Source organism: Schistocerca gregaria, chromosome 2 (assembly GCF_023897955.1).
Source record: "Schistocerca gregaria isolate iqSchGreg1 chromosome 2, iqSchGreg1.2, whole genome shotgun sequence".
Classification (NCBI taxonomy): domain Eukaryota; kingdom Metazoa; phylum Arthropoda; class Insecta; order Orthoptera; family Acrididae; genus Schistocerca; species Schistocerca gregaria.
In genome coordinates, this window is record NC_064921.1 from 74,384,456 (window position 1) to 74,406,905 (window position 22,450).

At 44.0% G+C, this 22,450-nt stretch overlaps 1 protein-coding gene across 3 annotated transcripts in view; it reads left to right on the forward strand.

Moving 5' to 3' along the window:
- LOC126336345 (uncharacterized) overlaps positions 1–22,450 on the forward strand; it is a 595,954-nt gene that overhangs the window by 546,743 nt on the left and 26,761 nt on the right. For all 3 annotated transcript variants that reach the window (XM_049999920.1, XM_049999919.1, XM_049999921.1), the window contains exons 7-8: positions 9,019–9,269; positions 20,089–20,185. In XM_049999920.1, the coding sequence (XP_049855877.1) occupies positions 9,019–9,269; positions 20,089–20,185 (348 nt within the window). The remainder of the gene's footprint in view (positions 1–9,018; positions 9,270–20,088; positions 20,186–22,450) is intronic.

Genomic DNA, 22,450 nt, shown 5'->3' on the forward strand with positions numbered 1-22,450 from the left:
ATAAAGTTTTATAGCAGCTCTTTGGTACTATATCTAAGAAAGTCTTAAGGGAACTGTAGAGTACAGATTGCAGGACGAATTTTATTTTTAAGACATTCTTTCAAGTCCACGCGAACACAATCCATTTGTATGAATTCTCTGGATCGTAAAGATGACCAACATCAGCAGTAGTTGCAACGCAATTGTTATCTAAAGTTTCTTGTCGGATATATTACATTCATCCGTTTTCTTTCTTTTTTCCCCCATCATCGGTTTTATGACTGGTTTGTCCACTGCCCTTCACATGAATGCCTCTTCTATGTCAATCTCTTCACCTCAATAGCACTTATACCCAACGTCTTCAATTATTGTTGGTTTGTTCTCTACAGCTCCCTCTAGTACCATGCAAGTTATTCCCTGACGTCCTACTACGAACCGCTGCTCCTGGTCAGTGGTTTTCGGGTATTCCTTTCCCCACTGATTGTACGGACATATTACCCATTTCTTATCACTCCGCTTAATTTTCTACATCATTTTGTAACAGCGCACCTCATAAGCTTAGATTCTCTTCTCTTCCGGTTTTCCACGGGCTGTGGTATAGTGGGAAGCCATCCGTTGTATGGATCAGAAAAGGTGAATCTAGCCGATAGTCAATCGGTAGTAGTCCAGTTCCGACACTGTCATGCAAATTAAAACGTTTTCCGACGATGTACAGTCGTTGCTGCGAGTAAAAGACCTTCCGTCTGTTTTTGAGTCCAATAGCAGCGTTTTGCTGAATAGCAGAGGATCTGCTTATTATAATGTGTTATTATGACATGGTAAAGCATATCCTTCTGGTTGGTTTGGAATAATTGAAAGACTTGTATTCTGAAGATTCACAGGACCACCTTAGTGAAGGTAGTGTGAAGCGAATGGAGTTCATTAAAATTAAAGTAAATTCGTCGTGAATTTGATACGTGACGGTCGGCTTGCAGCCGGTTACAGAGTATTATTTAGAGAAGCTTAAGTCCCCCTTCTTCCCGTCTTATACGCTGTGTTAACGACGTGTGTGCACCAGTTAATGGGATTTGGTATCACGAAATCCGTCGTGTTTCTATAAAGAAAGGCCCATACACGGCTGAAAACTTTGTCAAGTATAGCTTGCGTCAGCTGCGGTTGCCTACGACATAAAACTACTTTCTAAACCCGTTGACAGCTTGGTCATTGGAGGCTTCCAAGTGCTCTTCGGCCACAAAGCTTTGCGTTATTAGCACGTTTCGAATATCGCTGGTACAGGCTAATTAATTATGGTTGGTAAACTTGGAAGTCTTTTTAGCCTTCGTTTCTATGACGCAAAGGAGGAAGAGAAATGCGCCTTGAGTGATCACTGTAGAGGGGCGTAGTGGATACATGATGTGAAAATTCCAGCTGTATTATAATCTATGTGGTCGAACAGGACTCGAGGAATTGGAGGGAGCGAGGTGTTGCAATAGTTGTCTTTAACTCTCATTCAGGACGAATGCGATTCAAATCCCCTCCCAGCCATACTGACTCAGGGTTCCCACAGGTACTTTATATCTATTAAGATGATATCTATTCTGGTTCCTTTCTAATGCTTGCTTCATCCACGCTTACTCGCCTTGTCTAAAGCCAAGGTAATTTACGGGCCATTACACGTTAATCTTACTTCTTTCAAACCCCGGATCTTAACCATTTGAGCCCAACCATCGTTTTGTTGACTGAAGCTTCTAACCGGTGTTGAGGATCTTTAGATTAAAAATATTTTCTGCCAAAGATGACTGCCAGAACTTAAATCTCGGTTCGAAACTCCACATTATTCCATTAGGAAATTTCATTACAGAGAGAAAAATTCGTTCGGTAATGTGTCTCACTACATTTTAACTGTAGAAAAAATTCAGACTGACACATGCACCAAGCCTTTCAGTAGCGTTCTTAATCCTCATCACAACGTCTTTTAAACCCAATTAACGTGATTTACGAAAACACATTATTAAATAATGCAGGCACGACTGCATAAACCAGAATAATAAAAAGTACCAGCAACATTCGACATTTCTATCCCACTCATTTCACCGGTAAAATGGAAGAGACATTTAATCGCCAAGCACGTTACGAATGCACTAGGTCTGAACCGTAAAGTTACTAAGGCTATTACTGCAATCTTCTTGAGTTTATACATGAAAAATAACGACTAATGCCGCCAATTAAATGGCCAGAGAACCTTGTTCAGGGACCCTACGGGTGCCGGTGGTCGAGGCCAGAATGGTCGCACGAGGTTTCATTCTCTGCCCACCTGGAATCTGCGCCTACAAAACGCTCGCCATGTATACCACTCGGTGGCCTTGTCAAGGCTACTTGAAAGCCTCAGCGGCTATTTGCTCGGGTGGCCTTATGCTCGAGTGCCTTGTTCGTTTGCCCGTTATTCAGCTTAAGGGGAGAACTGCCGAAAGAGTTGCAGCTGTGTCTGCCATTCGTGTGGGATCGAGTCAGAGTAACTGATGAATCGCAAAGGTATCATGACGAGCATTAAAATGGGGGGTATTTTTCCGTTTCCATACCAGACGGAACTGTTCTTTATGTTAAATGGACTTCGCTAACCTCAATCTCCCTTTCAAATTTTCTTGCAATGATCCAGCCACATGTCACTATTCAGAAAACAATTCAGGCCTATCTTCCTCCTCTGTATTTTTCTCCTCTGGCCTCGCTGGATCTTGGGAGAAGTCGTGTGGAGTTGGCAACTGACCGGAAGAGATGAGGTCTAACAGAATGAAGTTGTCAGGGGAACCAGGGCGTGGGCCTGGATAGCTCGATTACTAAAGCGTTGTCTGAGAATGACGACGGTCCAGTTGCGAGGCTATGTTCAACAATCAGTTTAAATCTGTCACCTAAAATTAATTCAGCGAATGCTGTTTTAAGGACTGAAAAAACAAAATGATACCAGCCCAGAATTGTTTTGCATCTTAATTGCCGTGAGTTAGTCTTACAATTTATAAAAACAAAATTTTATACGAGAACACTTAAAGACTTGGAAAGTATCTTCCAAAATTCAGAACTATTACATTAGGGTAATCAGTTTTCCGTTAATCGCTAATGTAATTATTTAGTACGACATATAATAAATACGTATATTCTACTCAGGTACAAGGCAATAAGACTCAAAAAATCTGCAAAGTTCGTGTAGTAGGAGTTTTTTCACTTGCTTATTGTTGTAGCTTATGATTGGAAACCCGTCAGTTTTGCAAAATGGTAAACTTCGGGTGTAAAAGCGTGAAAAATTTTCTGAACAAAATCTAGTATTAGCTTGAAATTATGCAACAAATTTTGAATTACGCTGTGAATTTAAACCATGTATTTTATGCAGTAGTAGCACATGCTATCCTTCGTGCGATATGAAAGAAATGCACTGTTGATTTGTAGTCGAACCGTCTTCTCTAGGAACGATGTAGACACCGAACGCTGACGTAGAAGATCAACTGCAACGCGTCTGGATGAGTCACGGGCAATGTTGCAACTCCTCGCTGTTAGCATCCGTAGCTTCTCTGCTGTGAACGTATTTGTCAAGACTCCTAGCGGTGTAATTCTTGTGCAAGGTCGACTGACTCCTGATTCACAATCACCTTTTCTACTCCGACTGCAGTGTGTCGGTCGCTACGTACAAGAAACACTCACTCTCTTTTTTTTTTATGAGCCTTGATTTCATGTATTAAGACTATTATGAATTTCTCCAAAAATATTCGTGCGTTTTGAAACCCTTTCTTCTCACGTATTCGTCGTCATCGTTGTTGGGGATCTGTACCGGTAGTTAATTTATTAAAAAAAAAAAACTAGCATATTACACTCCATGTTACTTCTTGATTTTTCATCCGTAATCATCAACTGTAGAACTGCGCGTAGTGTTACCGAGAAGGCTATGAAGATGGGAGTACTTTGATGTGAGTTAACGAATTTTAGACAGCAGCTTTAACCAAATATTTTTTCTACCGGTGACTCAAGAGAAAAAAGACTTTTCTTCTCGCTGTCGATGCCACCAACGAAGCCAAGCAAACCATGACGTTACGTGGGCACGACTCGCTTTGTTTGCTCTTCTTCGGCAAAGCGTTTCTTTTGTCGTCTTGCAGGCCACCTGGGAACCCAATTGGTCACGGAATGAACAGTTGGGCTACTGTTTTCGCGTTCGCTCTAACAGCGCAACCACCTGAAAATTGTTCGTCGCCTGCAACCCTGTTAACACTAACTACGACAACTGACTCGTAGCGTTAAAGTTTCTCCTCAGCTAGAAGACCCCGCTTGGAGTTTTTGCAGCACGGGCTTAGCAGGAAACTGTGTATGTCTCAGACGGGTACGTCATCCTAAAGGCTGAGTAGCTCGTGGCTCCTCCTATAGGCTGGCATTTAACGACGTTACACCAAATCACAGCTTAGTGCGTTGTGGTTGCCTGTACGGCCTTGTCGTCACTGCGTCTACGGTTTTACGAGGTTTTTAATCATAGTTCTCTTTGAACGGAGGCTGGCACTTCTTCAGTGGCGTCTAGTGTAACCAGACGAAAGGAATAGTGGCGCAATTGAACGTAAGTTGTTTATCCGTCTTGTCACTCGCATCTGCGATAGACGGATTTCTGTGCCCAGCAACTCTGTCTTCTTATAAAGAACAAGTTCTGTGACGTACTTGTCGTTGATAGAAAAATAAAAAGATAAACCTCTCCGCTGTGTGTCACCGTGACAGGCTGTATCCCTCTGTCGAAAGCGATACGTCCTTCGAATGAGAACGTTAGGTTGGGTTGCCCCATTGTTCCTACTCGAGAAGTATAAGCTGTGTGCTGACACCGGTTTTCAACATCTCTCAAATTGTTCAAATGGCTCTGAGCACTATGGGACTTAACTTCTAAGGTCATCAGTACCCTGGAACTTAGGACTACTTAAACCTAACTAACCTAAGGACATCACACCCATCCATGCCCGAGGCAGAATTCGAACCTGCGACCGCAGCAGCAGTGCGGTTGCGGGGTGAAGTGCCTAGAACCGCTCGGCCACAACGGCCGGCAGCCTCTCTCATTTCTTGCGTTCTAATCGACGACACAAACACGATGCTACCCTAACACGCACTCGATATTCGTACTAAACAGTTAGGCGTCTAGCTGCTTAACAGCTCATGTATCCAGTTTGCGGAGAAGAAGAACTTATAGAAGAAAGCAAGAAAATTGAGGGTTTCTCAGATGACAATCAGTTTGGCTTTAAGAAAGGTAAAGGCACCAGAAAGACAGTTATGATGTTACGATTGATTGTGAAAGCAGGACTTCAGAGAAATCAAGACATTGTCATAGCATTTGTCGACCTGGAAAAAGCGTTTGACAATCTGAAAAGGTGCAATGTTATCGGAATTGTCAGGAAAATAGGTGATCATTATAGACGAACACAATTAATAAAGAAGAATCAAGAGGTAAAAAATGTAAGAGAAGAAGACCAATAACGAAGTACTCGAATTAGAAAGAGTACAGGACAGGAATGCAGCCATTCACACCTGCTTTTAAATGTGTAGAAGGAAGAAGCAGTGACAGAAGTAAAATAGGTCAGGAGTGGGATTAAAATTCGAGGTGGAAGGATATCAATGATAAGATTCGCCGATTACGTTTCTATCTTCACTGAAAGTGGAGGAGAATTACAGGACCTGTTGGATTGAATGAACTGTCTAATGAGTATGGAATACGGAAGCTGAAGAAAGACGAAAATAATGAGGATTACAAAAGCTGAGATCAGCTATAAAATTAGCATAAAAATTTGGGACAAGTAAGTGGATGAAGTGCAGGGATACTGCTGCTTAGGGAGCAGACTGGCAGTGGTAAAAAGGGCGTTCCAAGGGAAGTCTACTGGTATCAAAAATTGGCCTTAATTTGAGGAAGAAATTCCTGGAAATGTACGTTCGGAGCACAGGATTGTGTAGAAGTGTGGAGAAAAAGAGCGAAAGTGCTTGCAATGTGACGATACAGAAAGATGATGAATATTAGGTGGACTGATAAAGAATGAGGAGGTTCCCCACAGAATCAACGAGGAGACGATCATTCGGAAAGCACTGACCTGATAAAGCGACCGAAGGATGGGTCATGTAGTAAGACATCATGGAATAACTTCCCTGGCACTGGTGTGATCTACAGAAGGTAAAAACTGTCGAAGACGACGGAGACTTGAAAAATCCAAAGAAGTAGTTGAGGACGTTAGGCGGAAGTGGTACTCTGAAATGAAGGGGTCAGCGTAGGTGATGAGTTCGTCGTGGAACGCATCAAGCCAAGATGACCCAAAAAAACCTTGATGACTCCGTTTCTCATTGTAAAACGCGTTACACAATGATGGCGAAATGTCTCGTATCTTGTTTTTTTTCCGCTTCCTCAAGTATCAAGTCCTTGGATACTATGCTGGGCTGAAGATTCCACGTATCAAGCATGTGCAGGTTTTCTAGTGAATGAAGTAGCGAGTCCTAGGGCTCTTAAGTGGAAGGAAGATTTCTTGTGACTGCGCATGCGCAACGCCTCCAATAGCGACAGGATCGAGGCATTCGCTGCCCGCATCGGCGTCACTGTCGATGACTAAGGCGGATCGCGCGTATTCACGCCCAGTGGGTTCGGTACATACGTCCGCCAGTTTCCTCGAGTCACGCCAGATAAATATAGGCATTGTGGCGCGTGTGCATTGTGCAGAGGCTATCGCTGGCAGACGCTACGCCGGCATCCAGTCCGAGGGAGCTCCTGGCAGGACCCGACCGGGCACCTCTTCGTTTTGTGCTCCTCCGACCGGACATGACGTTAACGAGGCCCGACGGCCGCCACAGAGCAACCACTGACAATGCCGTCTGTGGTAACGTACGCGCAACGAGACAATGCCGCGGCTCTCCAAACGAAGCACTTCATCACGCGCGCCTGGTCCCACGCGTCTGGAAACTACAGAGCTATACTAACGTTTCAGTCATATAGTCCAATAAGAACATCCCTGAATTCACGCTGTGCGCAATATTACGAGGCCCTTCAATAAGTAATGCAATTATTTTTTTTCTCGGCCAGTTTCGGTTTGAAAAAACGCGGAATTTGTAGTGTGACATCGTGCAATGTTCCCGCTCCAGCCCCTGTAGTTTCATAAAGTTCCGATAGGCGGTAGCATTGTACGTAGCTTTCAAAATGACGTCTGTAACGGAGGTGTGGTCCAAGGAGAGAGCTGTCATTCAGTTTCATTTGGCGGAAAGCCAGAGCGTGGCGACTATTCACAGGCACTTGCAGGACGTCTACGGAAACCAGGCACTAAACAAAAGCACGGTGAGCCTTTGTGCATCAATGTCGCACAAACATGTCTGATCTCCCGCGTGTCGGCCGGCCGCAAGCGGTTGTGACTCCAGCAGGAAACAAATAACAGGTCTCATCTTCGGTCACAATTCACTGGCGGCGACATTTTTCGAAGAGAGTACTGGGACGCTTGTCCAGAGGTACGACAAGTCCCTCAAGCATTACAGTGATTATATCGGAAAGTAAGCACAAATGTACGTAACCTTTAAATGTAAAATAATTTATTATCTCTTGGAGGGCAAACAAAAAAACTACTTTATAACTTGGAATCTTATTTAAAGATGCAATTTGGCATCAGTCTTTGATGTGACATTTGCAGGGGGTTTACAGCAATATGGAAACACCGCAAGAATGGTTTCCTTGAACATAAATCCAGATGCTAGCCAAGCCTACAGGTTGTGATGTTGTATTTGACCACGAACTGCACCTGTGAAATGTCCTCAGTACGTTGCAAGTGTAAGTCCTGTGTAGTTGCGAGTGCGTTATGTCGGAGGTCAGTGCATTCGAAGGTGGGCAAAGTTGTTGGTGCTCATGTGCTTCTGTAACCAAGGTAGCCGATGTGTTTGGTTTCCGAGAGCCACCGCAGTGGTGATTTATACCGCACACAGGGAAAGATGAATAACATTATCCGACAAACCACAACGAGGACGAAAGTATGCATTAAGTGATCGTGACGAACGGTCATTGAAGAGGATTGTGACGTAAAATAAGGGTATGACCGCTGCAGAAGTAACTGCGGCGTTAAACATTGCACTCGCGAATCCTGTCAGCACCAAACCTACACGACGGTAAAGAACTGCAGGGTGACCTGGAATTACAAAGCCACCCATCCATGGTGCAGATGCCCGGAATAGGTAACTGTCGTGCCGAAGGCATTAAACCTGGATTATGGAGCAAGGGTATAAAGTCATTTGTTCGGAGTCCTGTTTCACCCTGTATCCAACCGAGTTCACTTCCCAAGAGTGAAATTTTGCCGGAGTTCGGTGAAGGTTTGGGCAATGCGATTGCATGTGCGCCATAATTACTCTGCGAGGTCGTATTATGTGGTCATTTTTGCTGGTCAGTTCCATCGCATGGTGTAATGTTTGTTCCTCAGTTGTGATGCTGTGTTCAAAGACAGGGACGTTGTTCACACTGCTAGCGTCATCCAGGACTGGTTCTTTGAGCACGAGGATGAAATGTCGCGTTTCCAAGACGGGGCTGCTGTTCACACTGCTAGCGTCATCCAGGACTGGTTTTGTGAGCACATGGATGAATTGTCGCGTCTCCCCTGGCAACCGCTTTCAGCTTCTATGGTCTACTTCGGAGAGAAGGGTCGTGACTACTGTGCACCGCAATCATCGTTATTTGAACGTACTACTATTAAAGAGGAAGAATGGTTTAAAATTCCCCTGAAAACTAATACAGTATCTGTACTCATCCAGTCCCCGACGATTGTTTTGAATGCCGAGGGTTTTCCTAACCGTATTAGGCACGATAAAACCTTGTGTTTTTAGTGTTTCCGTACTTTTGTAGTTACAACATAAACACATTACCTCTGGTCACACTAGGTAGTGAAGCACTGATGATTAATGGAAATTTATATCAACATATTACTTATTTTCCAGTGTCTCTTCCAGTTCCATAAGATGTACATATTTAGAAGTCGGCCGCTTTCGCTGGAGCCGCACTGGACTCGCGGTGCTAACAGGTGTCTGTGTTGTTGTGTGCTACAGTGAAACGGCCAGTGGACATCCGCAACCGCCCACGCATTCCGATCCCCGACGAGGACCCGTACAGCGTGGCGGGCAGCGGCGGCAGCAGCGGGGGCAGCAGCGGGGGTGGCGCCGGGGGCGTCGCAGGCGGGCCCGGGGGCCTGGTGGCCGCCGCCAGAGACCAACTGATCCAGCAGCAGCAGGCCTCGCGCCGAGACCGCCCGCCAAAGCTGCCTCCCAGGGACACCGCCTACCCGCAGGACATACCCAAGGTACGTCGCAAATCCTCGTCGTCTCAGGGACTTATTTGTAGAGTTGTAAAACTACCGTAAGTAAAAATAGACTACGGTTGTTTTCCTAGTAGCTTCGGTCAGTTAAGTTCGTATCCGCTTTACCTGTGTATTTGGTGTGTTGCATACCTATCGGGCGTTATCTCAGAACTATTACTTTCTTTGTGAATGCGACCAGTGTCTTACTAGATTCCTCTACAAAAGTACCCTAAAAAACCGGGTGAACAACTTAGAAACTAAGGGAGAAAATATAAAGGGACAGGTAATTTACGGAAAATTTTCGTTTCACATAGTTACCCACGTGCCTGTTACTTACAAATAAATAGCATTTATAGAAAAACTGAAATTGTCAATACTTCATTCAAGTTTATTTGGCATTGTTGAAAATGCTCAAATGTGTGTGAAATCTTACGGAACTTAGCTGCTAAGGTCATCAGTCCCTAAGCTTACACTCTACTTAATCTAAATTATTCTAAGGAGACACACACACACACACACACACACACACACACACACACACACACACACACACACACACACATACACGCATGCCCGAGGGAGGACTCGGACCTCCGCCGGAACCAGCCGCACAGTCCATGACTGGAGCGCCTTAGACTGCTCGGCTTGGCCATTGTTAATTTGTAACGTGAGCCAGAACAGATTTATCGAACAGCGCTAGAAAACGCTATTTCCTCATAAAGGAAAAAAAAACTCAAAACAAAAGTACATCAGACATCGCGTCAGTACTTCAACGAACTTATATAAAACACGTTTCTTTTATTCACAAAGAACTTTCGCGTTTATCAATAATAACAGAAAACTCTTGCCTTTGATCTTAATGAAGAATGTTCTAATGAGCACAAAGTAACAATTATAATAACATATTTTTTAAAGTTTGTGTATGTAAACAATACTTGCAGCAAAAGTATTTGCTTTGGTTACACAAAAACGCAGAAATTACGTGATCAACTAATTTTTATTACTTACAAAATTCAATTTAGATTCTGTAAGGATATAAAATACACAGATTCTGTAATGGTATAAAATACACAGTGGACTAACACCGAGTGATGAGCGCTTATAATTGTGTGCAAAGCAAGTTACCGAACTAACTAAAAAACAAAGACAAGTTGTCGGCTCCCAGTTTCTCTCTTGCACCTTTCTTTATGTTTCTAACGTTAATCCTAGCAGTTACTACATCATTTATGTACTGTACTTTCTACTTCGGATGCGGCTAAAATTGAACTGAGGGTTCTCTACGCGGCATAATATGGGAACATAGCGCTCTAAGATAATTACGCGATAAGCAGTTGTGTTCTAGTGGTCATGTCGGTGAGACTGAAATGTAGCCATCTTCAGGCAGCAAGTTTCTCTCTCTCTCTCTCTCTCTCTCTCTCTCTCTCTCTCTCTCTCTCTCTTTTCATCGTCACAAATGCCCAACGTCGAGACAGACAGTTAATGGCAATATTTGACTTGCGAAATTATTTTGGAATCAATTCTTGTAGATCTCAAAAAACAATGGCTCTGAGCACTATGGGACTTAACACCTATGGTCATCAGTCCCCTAGAACTTAGAACTACTTAAACCTAACTAAGTACATCACACACATCCATGCCCGAGGCAGGATTCGAATCTGCGACCGTAGCAGTCGCACGGTTCCGGACTTGTAGATCTCAGACAGTAGGTGGTTATCCTTAATATCCTAATTTTATTTGGCCACAGGACAAACATGTTCAACCCCGGTTTCTTTCGAATTGATACATTGTTGTCTATGTCATTCGGTAGTCCTTTCTTTGGCTGGACTTCATATTCAATCGTGATTATGTATATTAAATAGAGCCTTAAGACAGAAGACACACAAATCACAACGGAATACGGCCAATAATCGCGAAGGAAGCAATCTTTTTTCATTTGCGTAGCCCAACAACACTTCGCATGATGCAGTTACAAATGCCGTTCCGTCCGCGGCGTATTTAGCTGGGAATGAAATTGATACTTTTCTGGATCCAGAGTCCAGACATTTCTGCTCTTTCTAACAAATCGGAAATAAAAGCACAGCATCGTGGTTCGAGAGTTGTGTCTTATGCCTATTCTAAGACCGATAGAGGTGACGCAGTGGTTAGCACGCTGGACTCACTCGGTACGATGACGGTTCAAGCCCGCGTTCGGCCGTCTTGATTTAGGTTTCCGTGATTTTCCTAAATCGCTTCAGTCAAATGCCGGTGTGACTCCTTTGAAAGGGCGACTTCCTTCCCTAATCGACGGGACGGACAACCTTGCTGTTTGGCCCCTCTCAGAATCAACCAACCAACCTATTCAAAGAGATGTCCCTTGTTTTTTAGGAAGGTGGAAGAGATACTAACCACAGAGCCCCATCGTTCTGCTAGAGTCTGGGGTGATTTGCACACTGTCAGCTACCTTACGAGTACCTGTGGGGCAGAGGCGATTGGACTGCGGTGGCGGGTTGCGAAGATCCTCCCGCTGCCAGGCACACACACACACACACACACACACACACACACACACACACACGTGTGCGGCATTCCGGACGCGCTCCGGCTGTGACACTTGCCTGTGCTGTGGTGTGAGGCGGCGACACTTTCTACGCCATGAATATTGCACGAGCGCGCCCTGTGCCCTGTAGGACAGCGCCGCGGAATGCCGGCCCACGCCAGCAGATGCCTCTGAGGCGCCGTTTCCACCCGGGCGAGAGAGCTTTACTGTGCTACAACAGCCAGCTGTTTGCATCACAGCGAACGACCCTCGTAGATGCTTGCAAGCATTTTGTTAGCTCACAACGCAGATAAGTTTCTTGTGCTTTTGGGGGTCCATAGTTCATCCGGCAACGAAACCGACCTCTGTAACTGCGTAATACCATTTCACGAAAATAGGAGGGGCGTTCAATAAGTAATGCAAGACATTCTTTCTCGGCCAATTTCGGTTGAATATATGTGTAATTTTTTGTGGGGCACCGTGCAATATTTACGCCCAGCCCCTATAATTACATGAATTTCCGCTGTACGTAGCCTTCAGAATGGCGTCTGTAGCGGATGTGCGTTCTAAGTAGAGAACAGTCATTGGGTTTTTTTTTGGCGGAAAACTAGAGCAGATATTCATAGGCGCATGCAGAATATTGACGGAGATCTGGCAGTGAACAAAAGCACGAAAAGTCGTTGAGCGAGGCGTCTGTCATCTTCGCAACAATTCGCGCAAACCTATCCGATCTCCCGCACGCCGGCCAGCCGCACACTACTGTGATGCCCTCAGCGCTAAGTAAATTGAGGAAACGACTTCAGCGTGTCCATCGCCACAAAAGTTCATACAAACTCGTACTTCTCCGTGACGATAGAAGGCCTCACACAAGTCTGCGCACGCGAGAGAAGCTCACAAAACCTCGCTGGAATCTTCTTCCTCATCCACCCTACGACCCGGATCTCGCACATTCCGACTTTCATCTGCTTGGTCCAATGAAGGTTGCACTCTGCGGGAAGAAATAGGTGGATGATAGTGGGGTTATTGAAGCAGCGAGACGTCGAACAGTAGAGTGCTACCATGCACTAAGGTTGCGCAAGGCCGTTGCATTGGCCGGGGATTATGCTGAAAAATAGGGTTTTCTAGCCGAAGCAGTGGGGAATAATTTGATGTATTGTAATCTTGAATAAAATCAACATGTTTTCAGAAAAAAGTCTTATATTGAAAACTGAATACACCTGGCACATTTATGACTTACTCTCACACTAACACACACAACCACAAAGTCCATCATTGATTGGCGAAAGCAAATACGTTTAGATAATCTTGAAACGGAGAAAATACAACTCATTTACAAGTCGTAAAAATTCTCGGAGAATCTCCATTGGAAAATCTAACTTTCGAATGCAAGGTTGAGTGAAAACATATTCCTCTTCTTCCTTGAGTTTCATCCGCTTCTCTACGGGGTCGGTATTGTTATACGGGTTTTGGCAATGTTACAGTTTCTGGCCGAAAGCCCTTCATGGCACCACCACTCCCTCCGGCACAGAATTTATGTGTCTACAGTATCTCATGTTCAAGTGTGAGAACGTTTTGTAAATGTTTTCGTAGCGTGTATTGAGGCGGGTGGTGGTCAACAGCCTGGTATTTACCTAATTGGATGTGGAAAACCGCCTAAATACCACATATTAACTGGCCGGCTCATGAGAACTCGTAATTAATTCTCCTGGCAGGTTCGATCCCGGACAAGGTCGCCTGTCGGAATCCTAGAAGCTGCATGTTAACGCGCTCTGCTATCCGGGTGGGACTCAAGGTTGAGGATATATAGTACTATAAACACAGAGACAAGATTTATTTTAGTTATTTTGTCATGTTATCATTAAGACGGAGAAATGAAAATACTGAAGTGAAAGAGAGGACCAGCACTAGGTATGCAGTTCTTACATTGCAGTGCTACTGCGAGTATTTACTAGGAGACCGCCAATGATGGGCTAAAGCCAACACAGGCGCGGAGAAAACAACACGCAGGGGTTAGCGCACTTTCCCGGAAGCAAGTCCGTTCTGCCGTCGCTCTTCATTTCCTCATCTTTTTCGCACGGCTTCCACAACGTAAACAGCTACCGCGGTTTGTAGCTTTTGTACGGCGCGAGAGTGAAAGTAAATTACAGAAGGCGTCCATTAGCAGCAACGGAGAGAATTATTTCCCAGCAAGAGTGGTTTTGCTTGCACGCCTGAATAGCGGTTCCTGCTTTCCGACCGTCTTCTATGTTTCTGCAGGTGTATTTGTATGATAAGAAACATATCCACGTGATTATTGCTCGGATCTTTGCTTCAGATGCTGTCAGTGATAGTATACTTCTCCAACCCTGACATTTGCGCTCTGTAACCACTCTATGGAATGAAACTATGAAGAAGCGATCTTCGATAAGGTTTCTTGACTCCAGGTAGTACAGAAAATAAGGAAACGTTTCGTGTTTTGCGTGAGACGTAGTTATAGTACGTACGTTAGTATATACTTGTATGTAACAACAAACCAGCTTCGTTTTAACGCATTCGCAATGTCCACTTTTGTTCTAAACTAGAGAGATCTTATATTGCGAATACGTTATCTTTCATACTTCAGTGAAGTCGTCAAGATACTTCTAACGTGTCTCGACCCTGCGCACAGAAAAATAGCAAAAAGGGACTGCAATCGTCCTGCTCTGAATAATCAGTCTTCTATCTTTAAATTCTTCAGCAGGTACAGAGCTATAAACATGTTTTAAGCCTTTTCATCATTTCCGAACGTTGTTAACTACACGCAGCGGTAATATTATGTGTGACTTAATTTGCATCTCAGACTGTAGTGTTTCGTTTGACACTGTCGACCGCGGGCCTTCCTGTCCCATTGTAATCAGGGCCTGAAAACTCAGAGCACTCGAAAATAAAGTCTGTAAAAAGAATTAATGGTTAACTAGCGGCGTCAAACACGGAAAAAATAACCAGTTTACGATCACTGCATTCATTATCGTTGTCACGGCCTGCTCCTGGCGACAATAATAGAGGCAATCATCGAAATCTTCAGATTTTATCCGAATTTGACGCATCATGTTAACCGGAAACTTTTTATCCAGGGACTCCATCGCGTAGAAGATCGTAGCCGAAAATAATGTACGTTTATTGAGGTACTTCGTCTAATGGTCTTGTCACCGTTGACAGATCGTATTAACACAAACTGAAGCTCGTTCAAGAGGTGGTGAGTTTGAGCTGCAACATGTTACCTCACTCCGCGAGGCTGTATAGAAAGGTTAGGATAGAAGAGGGATATTCGATTATCTGGAATTATAAACAATTCCAAATATCATCCCAGTATTGGCGAGGAAAATTTCTTCCGTCACTGTGCTATCTATCTGCGGGCGTAGCGCCAACGGAGCTAGTCTGCTGTAACAGTCTCTGATATCGAAGGTAGTTCATCTTTCGTATGTAGGTAAATAACACAACAGTAACTAAATAGCCTAGTCGGTACCACATGCGTTATTGCCAGAATGACCCCAAGGGAGACCTGTTGGCATATAAGCCATGGACATTGAATCAGATTATTTTGGAACTGATGTTTTTGAAGCAACTCGTTCCACACTTGCACAGCTGGGAATTTCCCAAGCCGAGATACTTGTAATAAAATGCGCGAGCCACGTGAGCGATTAAATTATTTAAACTGGAATGAGATGAACATTGTAGCAGACCGGTGTGGCCGAGCGGTTCTAGGCGCTTCAGTCTGGAACCGCGCGACTGCTACGGTCGCAGGTTCGAATCCTGCCTTGGGCATGGATGTGTATGATGTCCTTAGGTTAGTTAGGTTTAAGTAGTTCTAGGTCTAGGGGACAGATGACCCCAGAAGTTAAGTCGCATAGTGCTCAGAGCCACTTGAACAATTTTTTTTTAACATTGTATCTTCTGAAATAATTTGTCCGTTCTCCTTTCACATTTTATTCTGAGTCTCTTGCTGTATGGTACTCCACACACTTGATTTTCTAGGTATTTATCACAATTTCAGTATTCGGGATTTACACGCTGGTTAATATTCATCTCTGTCCACTAGTTTCACAGACCTCGTATACAGCGCCAATAAACGACTGTAGATTATTTCACAGTGTCAGACGTGCCTGCGTGTATACGACAGAGACCTTCTGTAAGGGGTAAGGCAGGCTGCGTGCCATAAGGAACAAAAAGGTGAGCGCGCCTGCCGTGGGCAGTGTGCTTTGTACGGCTCACATTTGACGCCCGTGGGATCCTAATTAGCGCTCATTGCATCGGCCCGCTCCCAGAAGAGGAGATAATGAGCGGCTGGAGAGACGGCTAGTAGTCTACTGTAGGGGGCTGAGAGTAGGGGTAGCACTGTCAGACACAGGTGGCGGGGGAGCCGCGGGCTGCCCGTCTGGGCCGCCGTCCGAGTAGGGGAGTGCTTCCGTCCGCCCATCACGGAAATATACCTGAGCAGCCACCTCCCGGCCCCACCTACTCCACTGTGTTTAAACACGTTTGCTGGCAGACATCTTGGTGAATTTGATCTGTCGCGTGGTTTCCCTTCTCTTCGTCTCTGCCCTCAGGTAACTTGCTCTTCGTGTCTCGTCCCTTTTCGACCTGTAATTCTACATGGTCAGTCAGTAGCACCGAGACCAACACCCGCTCAGAATTGTGATTACGTAGAAAACTCGACTAACAGAACCCACTCTGTTGTACAGGACAGCGAGCGTTCCACACAGTAGAAAGTGACATCGGGTGTGCGCCAAGAAATCATTGTGTTGTTGTGGTCTCCAGTCCTGAGACTGGTTTGATGCAGCTCTCCATGCTACTCTATTCTGTGCCAGCTTTTTCATCTCCCAGTACCTACTGCAGCCTACATCCTTCTGAATCTGCTTAGTGTATTCATCTCTTGGTCTCCCTCTACGATTTTTACCCTCCTCGCTGCCCTCCAATACTAAACTGGTGATCCCTTTTTCTAGTCAAGTTGTGCCACAAACTCCTCTTCCCCCCCAAATTCTGTTCAATACCTCCTCATTAGTTATATGATCTACCCATCTAATCTTCAGCATTCTTCTGTAGCACCACATTTCGAATGCTTCTATTCTCTTCTTGTCCAAAATATTTATCGCCCATGTTTCACTTCCATACATGGCTACACTCCATACAAATACTTTCAGAAACGACTTCCTGACACTTCAATCCCTACTCGATGTTAACAAATTTCTCTTTTTCAGAAACGCTTTCCTTGCCATTGACAGTCTACATTTTATATCCTCTCTACTTCGACCATCATCAGTTATTTTGCTCCCCAAATAGAAAAACTCTTTTACCACTTTAAGTGTCTCACCGTCCCTCAGCATCACCCGAGTTAACTCGAAATCATAACAAAACGTTATAATGTCTTGCTACAAAAGTAACCAATTTATCATAGATGTTTTCAGCAGCACTTATCATTAGACCTGGAACCCAATAACCTGATTTGTAAACCAACGATTCTGCACTGCCTCGTGTAAAACACAGGGCGATAGGGGTACAAGTGCAAATATTTTTACTGGCAACGGAGGACGGTGTACTGAACAGCCTTGCATCAGTATTCACTTCGGTTGCAGAGAACCTGTTAGCACTAGTATGTCTTTAGGCTGGTTAATACCTCCAAGTACATAAGGAAGAGAAAGTCATTAACGCTTATTTTCTCCTGGAAAGCAAGTTAAGTGTTGAAGTGTGGGCACGTGGACTCAGATGGCTAGTTTATACTGGCAGACGCAGTCCACATAGTGGCACAGTTACGACCCTGCAGAAAACGTCAGGTAGTAAATTATGCGATGTGTTTCTGGATAGACTGTTAGATGTAGACAGAAAAACAACTAACCCACTGACTTGAGCATATATTAAGGTATCCCACTGATCACAATATCTACAGCCTGTACATTTTATTTCGAAGCTTATATAAAATTTGAATGAAGAAATAAGATGTACAACTTATATATAAGCTAAATGAAAGCTGATAAAGAACAACTAACAACTAGAAACCAATAAAAATATATTACATCGAAAGTAAAATTACTTGCGAATAAGAGTAACGGATATCAATTTCAATAGTTAACATCGTCTGTTACGAACTGAACGTCCCAAATTCCATTTACAATGACCACGCAAGATTCTCCTGAAGTGGGGAAGGTAATCAACGTCATCACTCAGTCTTGTGCCACCAAATGAATAATGTAACGAGCAAAATTCACAAGTAAGTGCTGAGAAATTGAAAGGTAGATACCTATAACACATTTCTACGTCGGCACAAAATCAATGAAGAGTCTCGTGGGCAAACGATAAACAGAAAATACGACCAAACCTTTCATTAATAATAGGCTTGACACTTATTTTCAGATCTATATTTGACTTCCGTTACACAACGATCAGTATAATTTTAATGAAGATAAAGGAACGAGAGGGACTGTTCTGGTGTTATACTCTCCTCAAGAAACTCAAAAATATTTTCAGCGGATTTGTTGCCCTATAAAAGACGTGAGACGATGTGCAGTGGCACAAGTAACTATAATCGAAGATGGGTAATATACATTGTGAACGAGAACCAAGAGAAAACAACAAGAATATCAAGGTTAAGAGCGTTTGCTGACGATGGTGTTCTGTGATGAAAGTGCCATCATTGGACAATATTAAATAATTACAGACTTGGACAAAAGTTCCATTCGGTTTAATTTATGGATAACTCTCTTTGAAAGTGGATAACTGTAAGACAGCGCCTATAACAGAGATAAAGGAACCGAAAGTATCCGATTACAGGATTACTGCCCGACCTATTGAGCCTTTTACGCCACTTAAGCATTTAGAAGTAAACCTAAGAAAAATCATTATAAGGGATGGCGAATGAAAGACTTGTTGGAAAGGTTTCGAGGAAATGCAGTGTGTCTATAAAGGGAACCGCGAAGATGATGTTGGCGAAACCTATTCTGGCATATTGTTCTCGGAGAACTTAAATGGGAAAAATCATGTTCTTGCGAAAACTTGTTCGATTCAGAGAAGCTATATTCGAAGAAAACTGTGCGACCGTTATGCTTCCAGCATTTTGTATCTCACGTAGCGAACATGAGGGTAATAAATCAGACATTAGGGCACGTATTGATGCATATAGAAAGTAATTTTTCCTTCTCCCAATAAGCGAATGAAATAGGATAGAAAAGTGACATCATTAGTATAATTTACAGCTCACTATGCTCTGTACAATGGGCAGCAGAGTACGTGATATATAAATGAAGAACCCTTGGTCTCTAGTTGCTTATCAAAGAGTATTTCTTTCAGATCGTTACTCCAGTTTCGTTAGTGGCTGTTGCACCGAGAATATCAGCCCGCTAGACAAAAAGTGTGTAATATGGAATGTTCGTCGTGCTTGTAAGCAGACTTTCCGTTGAGTAATGGTTGCCAGTAAAGATAAATTCCCTCTGGCCCTTTCACCTTCGGACTTCATAGTATTCTGTGCAGTCCTCAAACCGGTTTCGTTTATGCCCTTGTCGTGTGTGTTGCTTACCTCTCGCAGAACAGTTCGAAGTCCTAGATTAGAGTATGCAACGTTAAGCAGAGCAATTGTAGTAAAACATTTACCATCTAAAATGTAGAAATGGAGCATTAAGGACGTAGTAGGCACCGAAACTAATTTGGGTTATATATTAAACGTGCTTGATCATTTAACTCATGACTACATTCCTGACGCTGCAGATGATCATATGAAGCCAATCAGATTTCGTTAATGTTATGGGAATCATGAAGTATTTCAGTTTCGACATGAATCAGAAGATAAATTAGCTGCGATGATACTCTAGTGATCATTTACGTAAAAGGCTAGAAGTCTAAAAGTTATTGTATTAAAACATTTTATTCGATAGCACTATTACCTTCATTACTTAACGTGTATATTTTATTGTTTACTGCATAAGAATGAATATATCGTTGCACATTTCATATGTAGATGGAAAGGGAGCAGCTGAGCTGTTATACTTGATTTATGATTTTTTACTTCTTTTGACTAAGCAGTTGAGTTGTGAAACTTCTACACAACACAACTGCCTAGGCAATCAAATCGAATACAAAGAAAACTCATATCTTTCTGCTAGGCTAACAGAACGAAATGAAAGGGAGAACTATACTCTTCTACTACACATGTACTGACCAATAAAACGGATGTTATTTATTTATTCTGTACACGTTTCATTATTTTTGCGTCAGAAAGGGAGTTTACCTTGTATGACACATATATTTCAGCCGCTAAAACATCAAAAAACCTTGACATAACAATGGTATTTGTTCTTACAGCCGGACTACGATGACGTCGATGAAGACAACAGACTGAAACCATTCCCGTCGTCCAGAAGCAGTGGTCGCGACAAAGCGAAAGACAGCAAGAAATATGGTGAGTACCACACTTTACAGTAGCTTTCTACAGTCCACAGCTCGTAGTTACATTCTGACTACAGGAGCGACGAAAGATAAGGCATCGTGCAAACTGGAGAATCATGGAGGCAGCGTTGAACACTCCTTAACGTATGTGTGCCAGTTCCGTCCAGAAGTTAACTGAAAGCATCATTTGTTAAAAATACGTCAGATTTACTCTTATGCAGCTCCACTGTGTTTATATTTCGAAGAAAAAGCTGACACAGTTCTGATACACCTCTTGCGGCACTGTCAGGGCAGTTTCGTTGTCAGTAGGTTCCTTGATATTAGCACATACATTGGTGTCAAAAATTAAAGCAACAAAACACCTTTTTCCTCGGCCTATATCTAATTCGCAATGTAATGATACGAACTCTGCATGGAATACAGCATTCCGGTCAACGAACAACCACGGCGTCGATGACATCGGGGCACCTATCAAACGGGGTAGTATTTGCCTGGTGTTCACAGTCACAGACGTTGTTGTATGGCACAGTGAAGACGCCTACCTGACTCTCTGCTGTGGAGGGATGCAGGAAGAATGGAGCAAGACAGTCACAAACTGGTGTGGCACGACGGCTTAACGTCAATCTTCCTGTTGTTCTTCGGGTATAGCAACAGCCATAGCGACCGGAACTGTATCCCGAAGACCAGGGCAAGATCGACTGCCTGTGACATCAGCAAGAGAGGACCGTTATTTAGCTGTACGAAGGCGCAGGTACTGCTTTAGTACTGCGCAGCATCTGGCATCTGACTCCGTAGCATGTAATGGACGTGTTGTTTCGAGGCAAAAGGCGCACAGCAGGCTTCAGCAGAGGCATTTGTTGCCGGAGACCTGATGTATGTTTACCTCTGACGCGTCTTCACAGAAGGGAACGTCTAGAGTGGAACAGTCAACATGTCAGCTGGACGGTCGAACAGTGGGCCAATGTTGTTTTTACAGATAAGTCCCAATTTGGTCTGGAGAGTGATTCTCGACGGATGTGCATCTGGAGGGAACGTGGAACACGATTTCGGGATCCAAAAATTGTGAAAAAAGAGCGATATCAAGGAGGATACCTAAGGGTGTGAGCACGGGTTATGTTGACCACTCGAAAACCTCTTCATTTACTTGTACGGTTGAATAGGCAAGGTTTAACTGCTGTCAGGTCAGGTATCGTGACGAGGTCTTGGGACCTCATATGGGGTGAAACTTACTGGAAGATTAAAACTGTGTGCCGGACCGAGACTCGAACTCGGGACCTTTGCCTTTCGCGGGCAAGTGCTCTACCAACTGAGTTACCCAAACACGACTCATGGCCCGTCTTCACAGCTTTAATTCCGCGAGTACCTCGTCTCCTGCCTTCCGAGCCTCGGTCCGGCACACAGTTTTAATCTACCAGGAAGTTTCATATCAGCGCACACTTCGCTGCAGAGTGTAAATCTCATTCTGGCTCATATGGCGTGGTTGCGAGGTGCTGTGGGCCCAGACTCTATACTGATGACGATAATGCTCGAATCTGATAGAGCATGGGTGGCTGATATTTTCTTGGACACGGAAGAATTTCTACGCATGACACGGCCTCCTTGTTCTCCCGCTTTGAATCCCATAGACCAAGTTTGGGATGCATTAGGGACACGGGTTGCATCTCGCCAGTATCCACCAACCACTCTGCAAGACTTTCCATGAACTCTGCGATATTGCTTGACGTGAGTCTGATGACATAATTTACAGCATGCCACACCGTTGTCAGGCCTGTTCTGCTACCACAGGTGGTCACACCCCATATCGAGCACAGTAACCAGTTGCCGGAATGTGTGTCTAGATCCGTTAAGTAGGAAAAACGAAGTTGCAGTTCTTTATGTATTATTTACATTGTTTCTAATTTACTGTCACTTGCTTAAACTTTTTTATGTAAACGCAGCTTTGCAAGATTTCTGGTTAATAACGTAATATTGGACATTAGAGTATTTTCAAAATGACGCCACTGGACTGCATGAAATTCAGTGCTACTACAGCTCAATTCCAAACTGTTATTTAAGAAAGGGATGACATTTCCGTACGCTGGCCTCTGACTCGTGCGTGATCGAAGAAAGAGAGTGTGTACACGAAGCGTGCAGATGTCCTCGAGAGCAGATACCACGTGGCGGCTGTTTTCGCAAGCATCCTCCCCTGCGGTGAGGCGGCAGATAGCGGCCGGCGGCAGCCGTTAGTCGGCTGATAGCATCCGCTGCGGCGCTGATGAGTATCAGCGGCAGAAGTGGC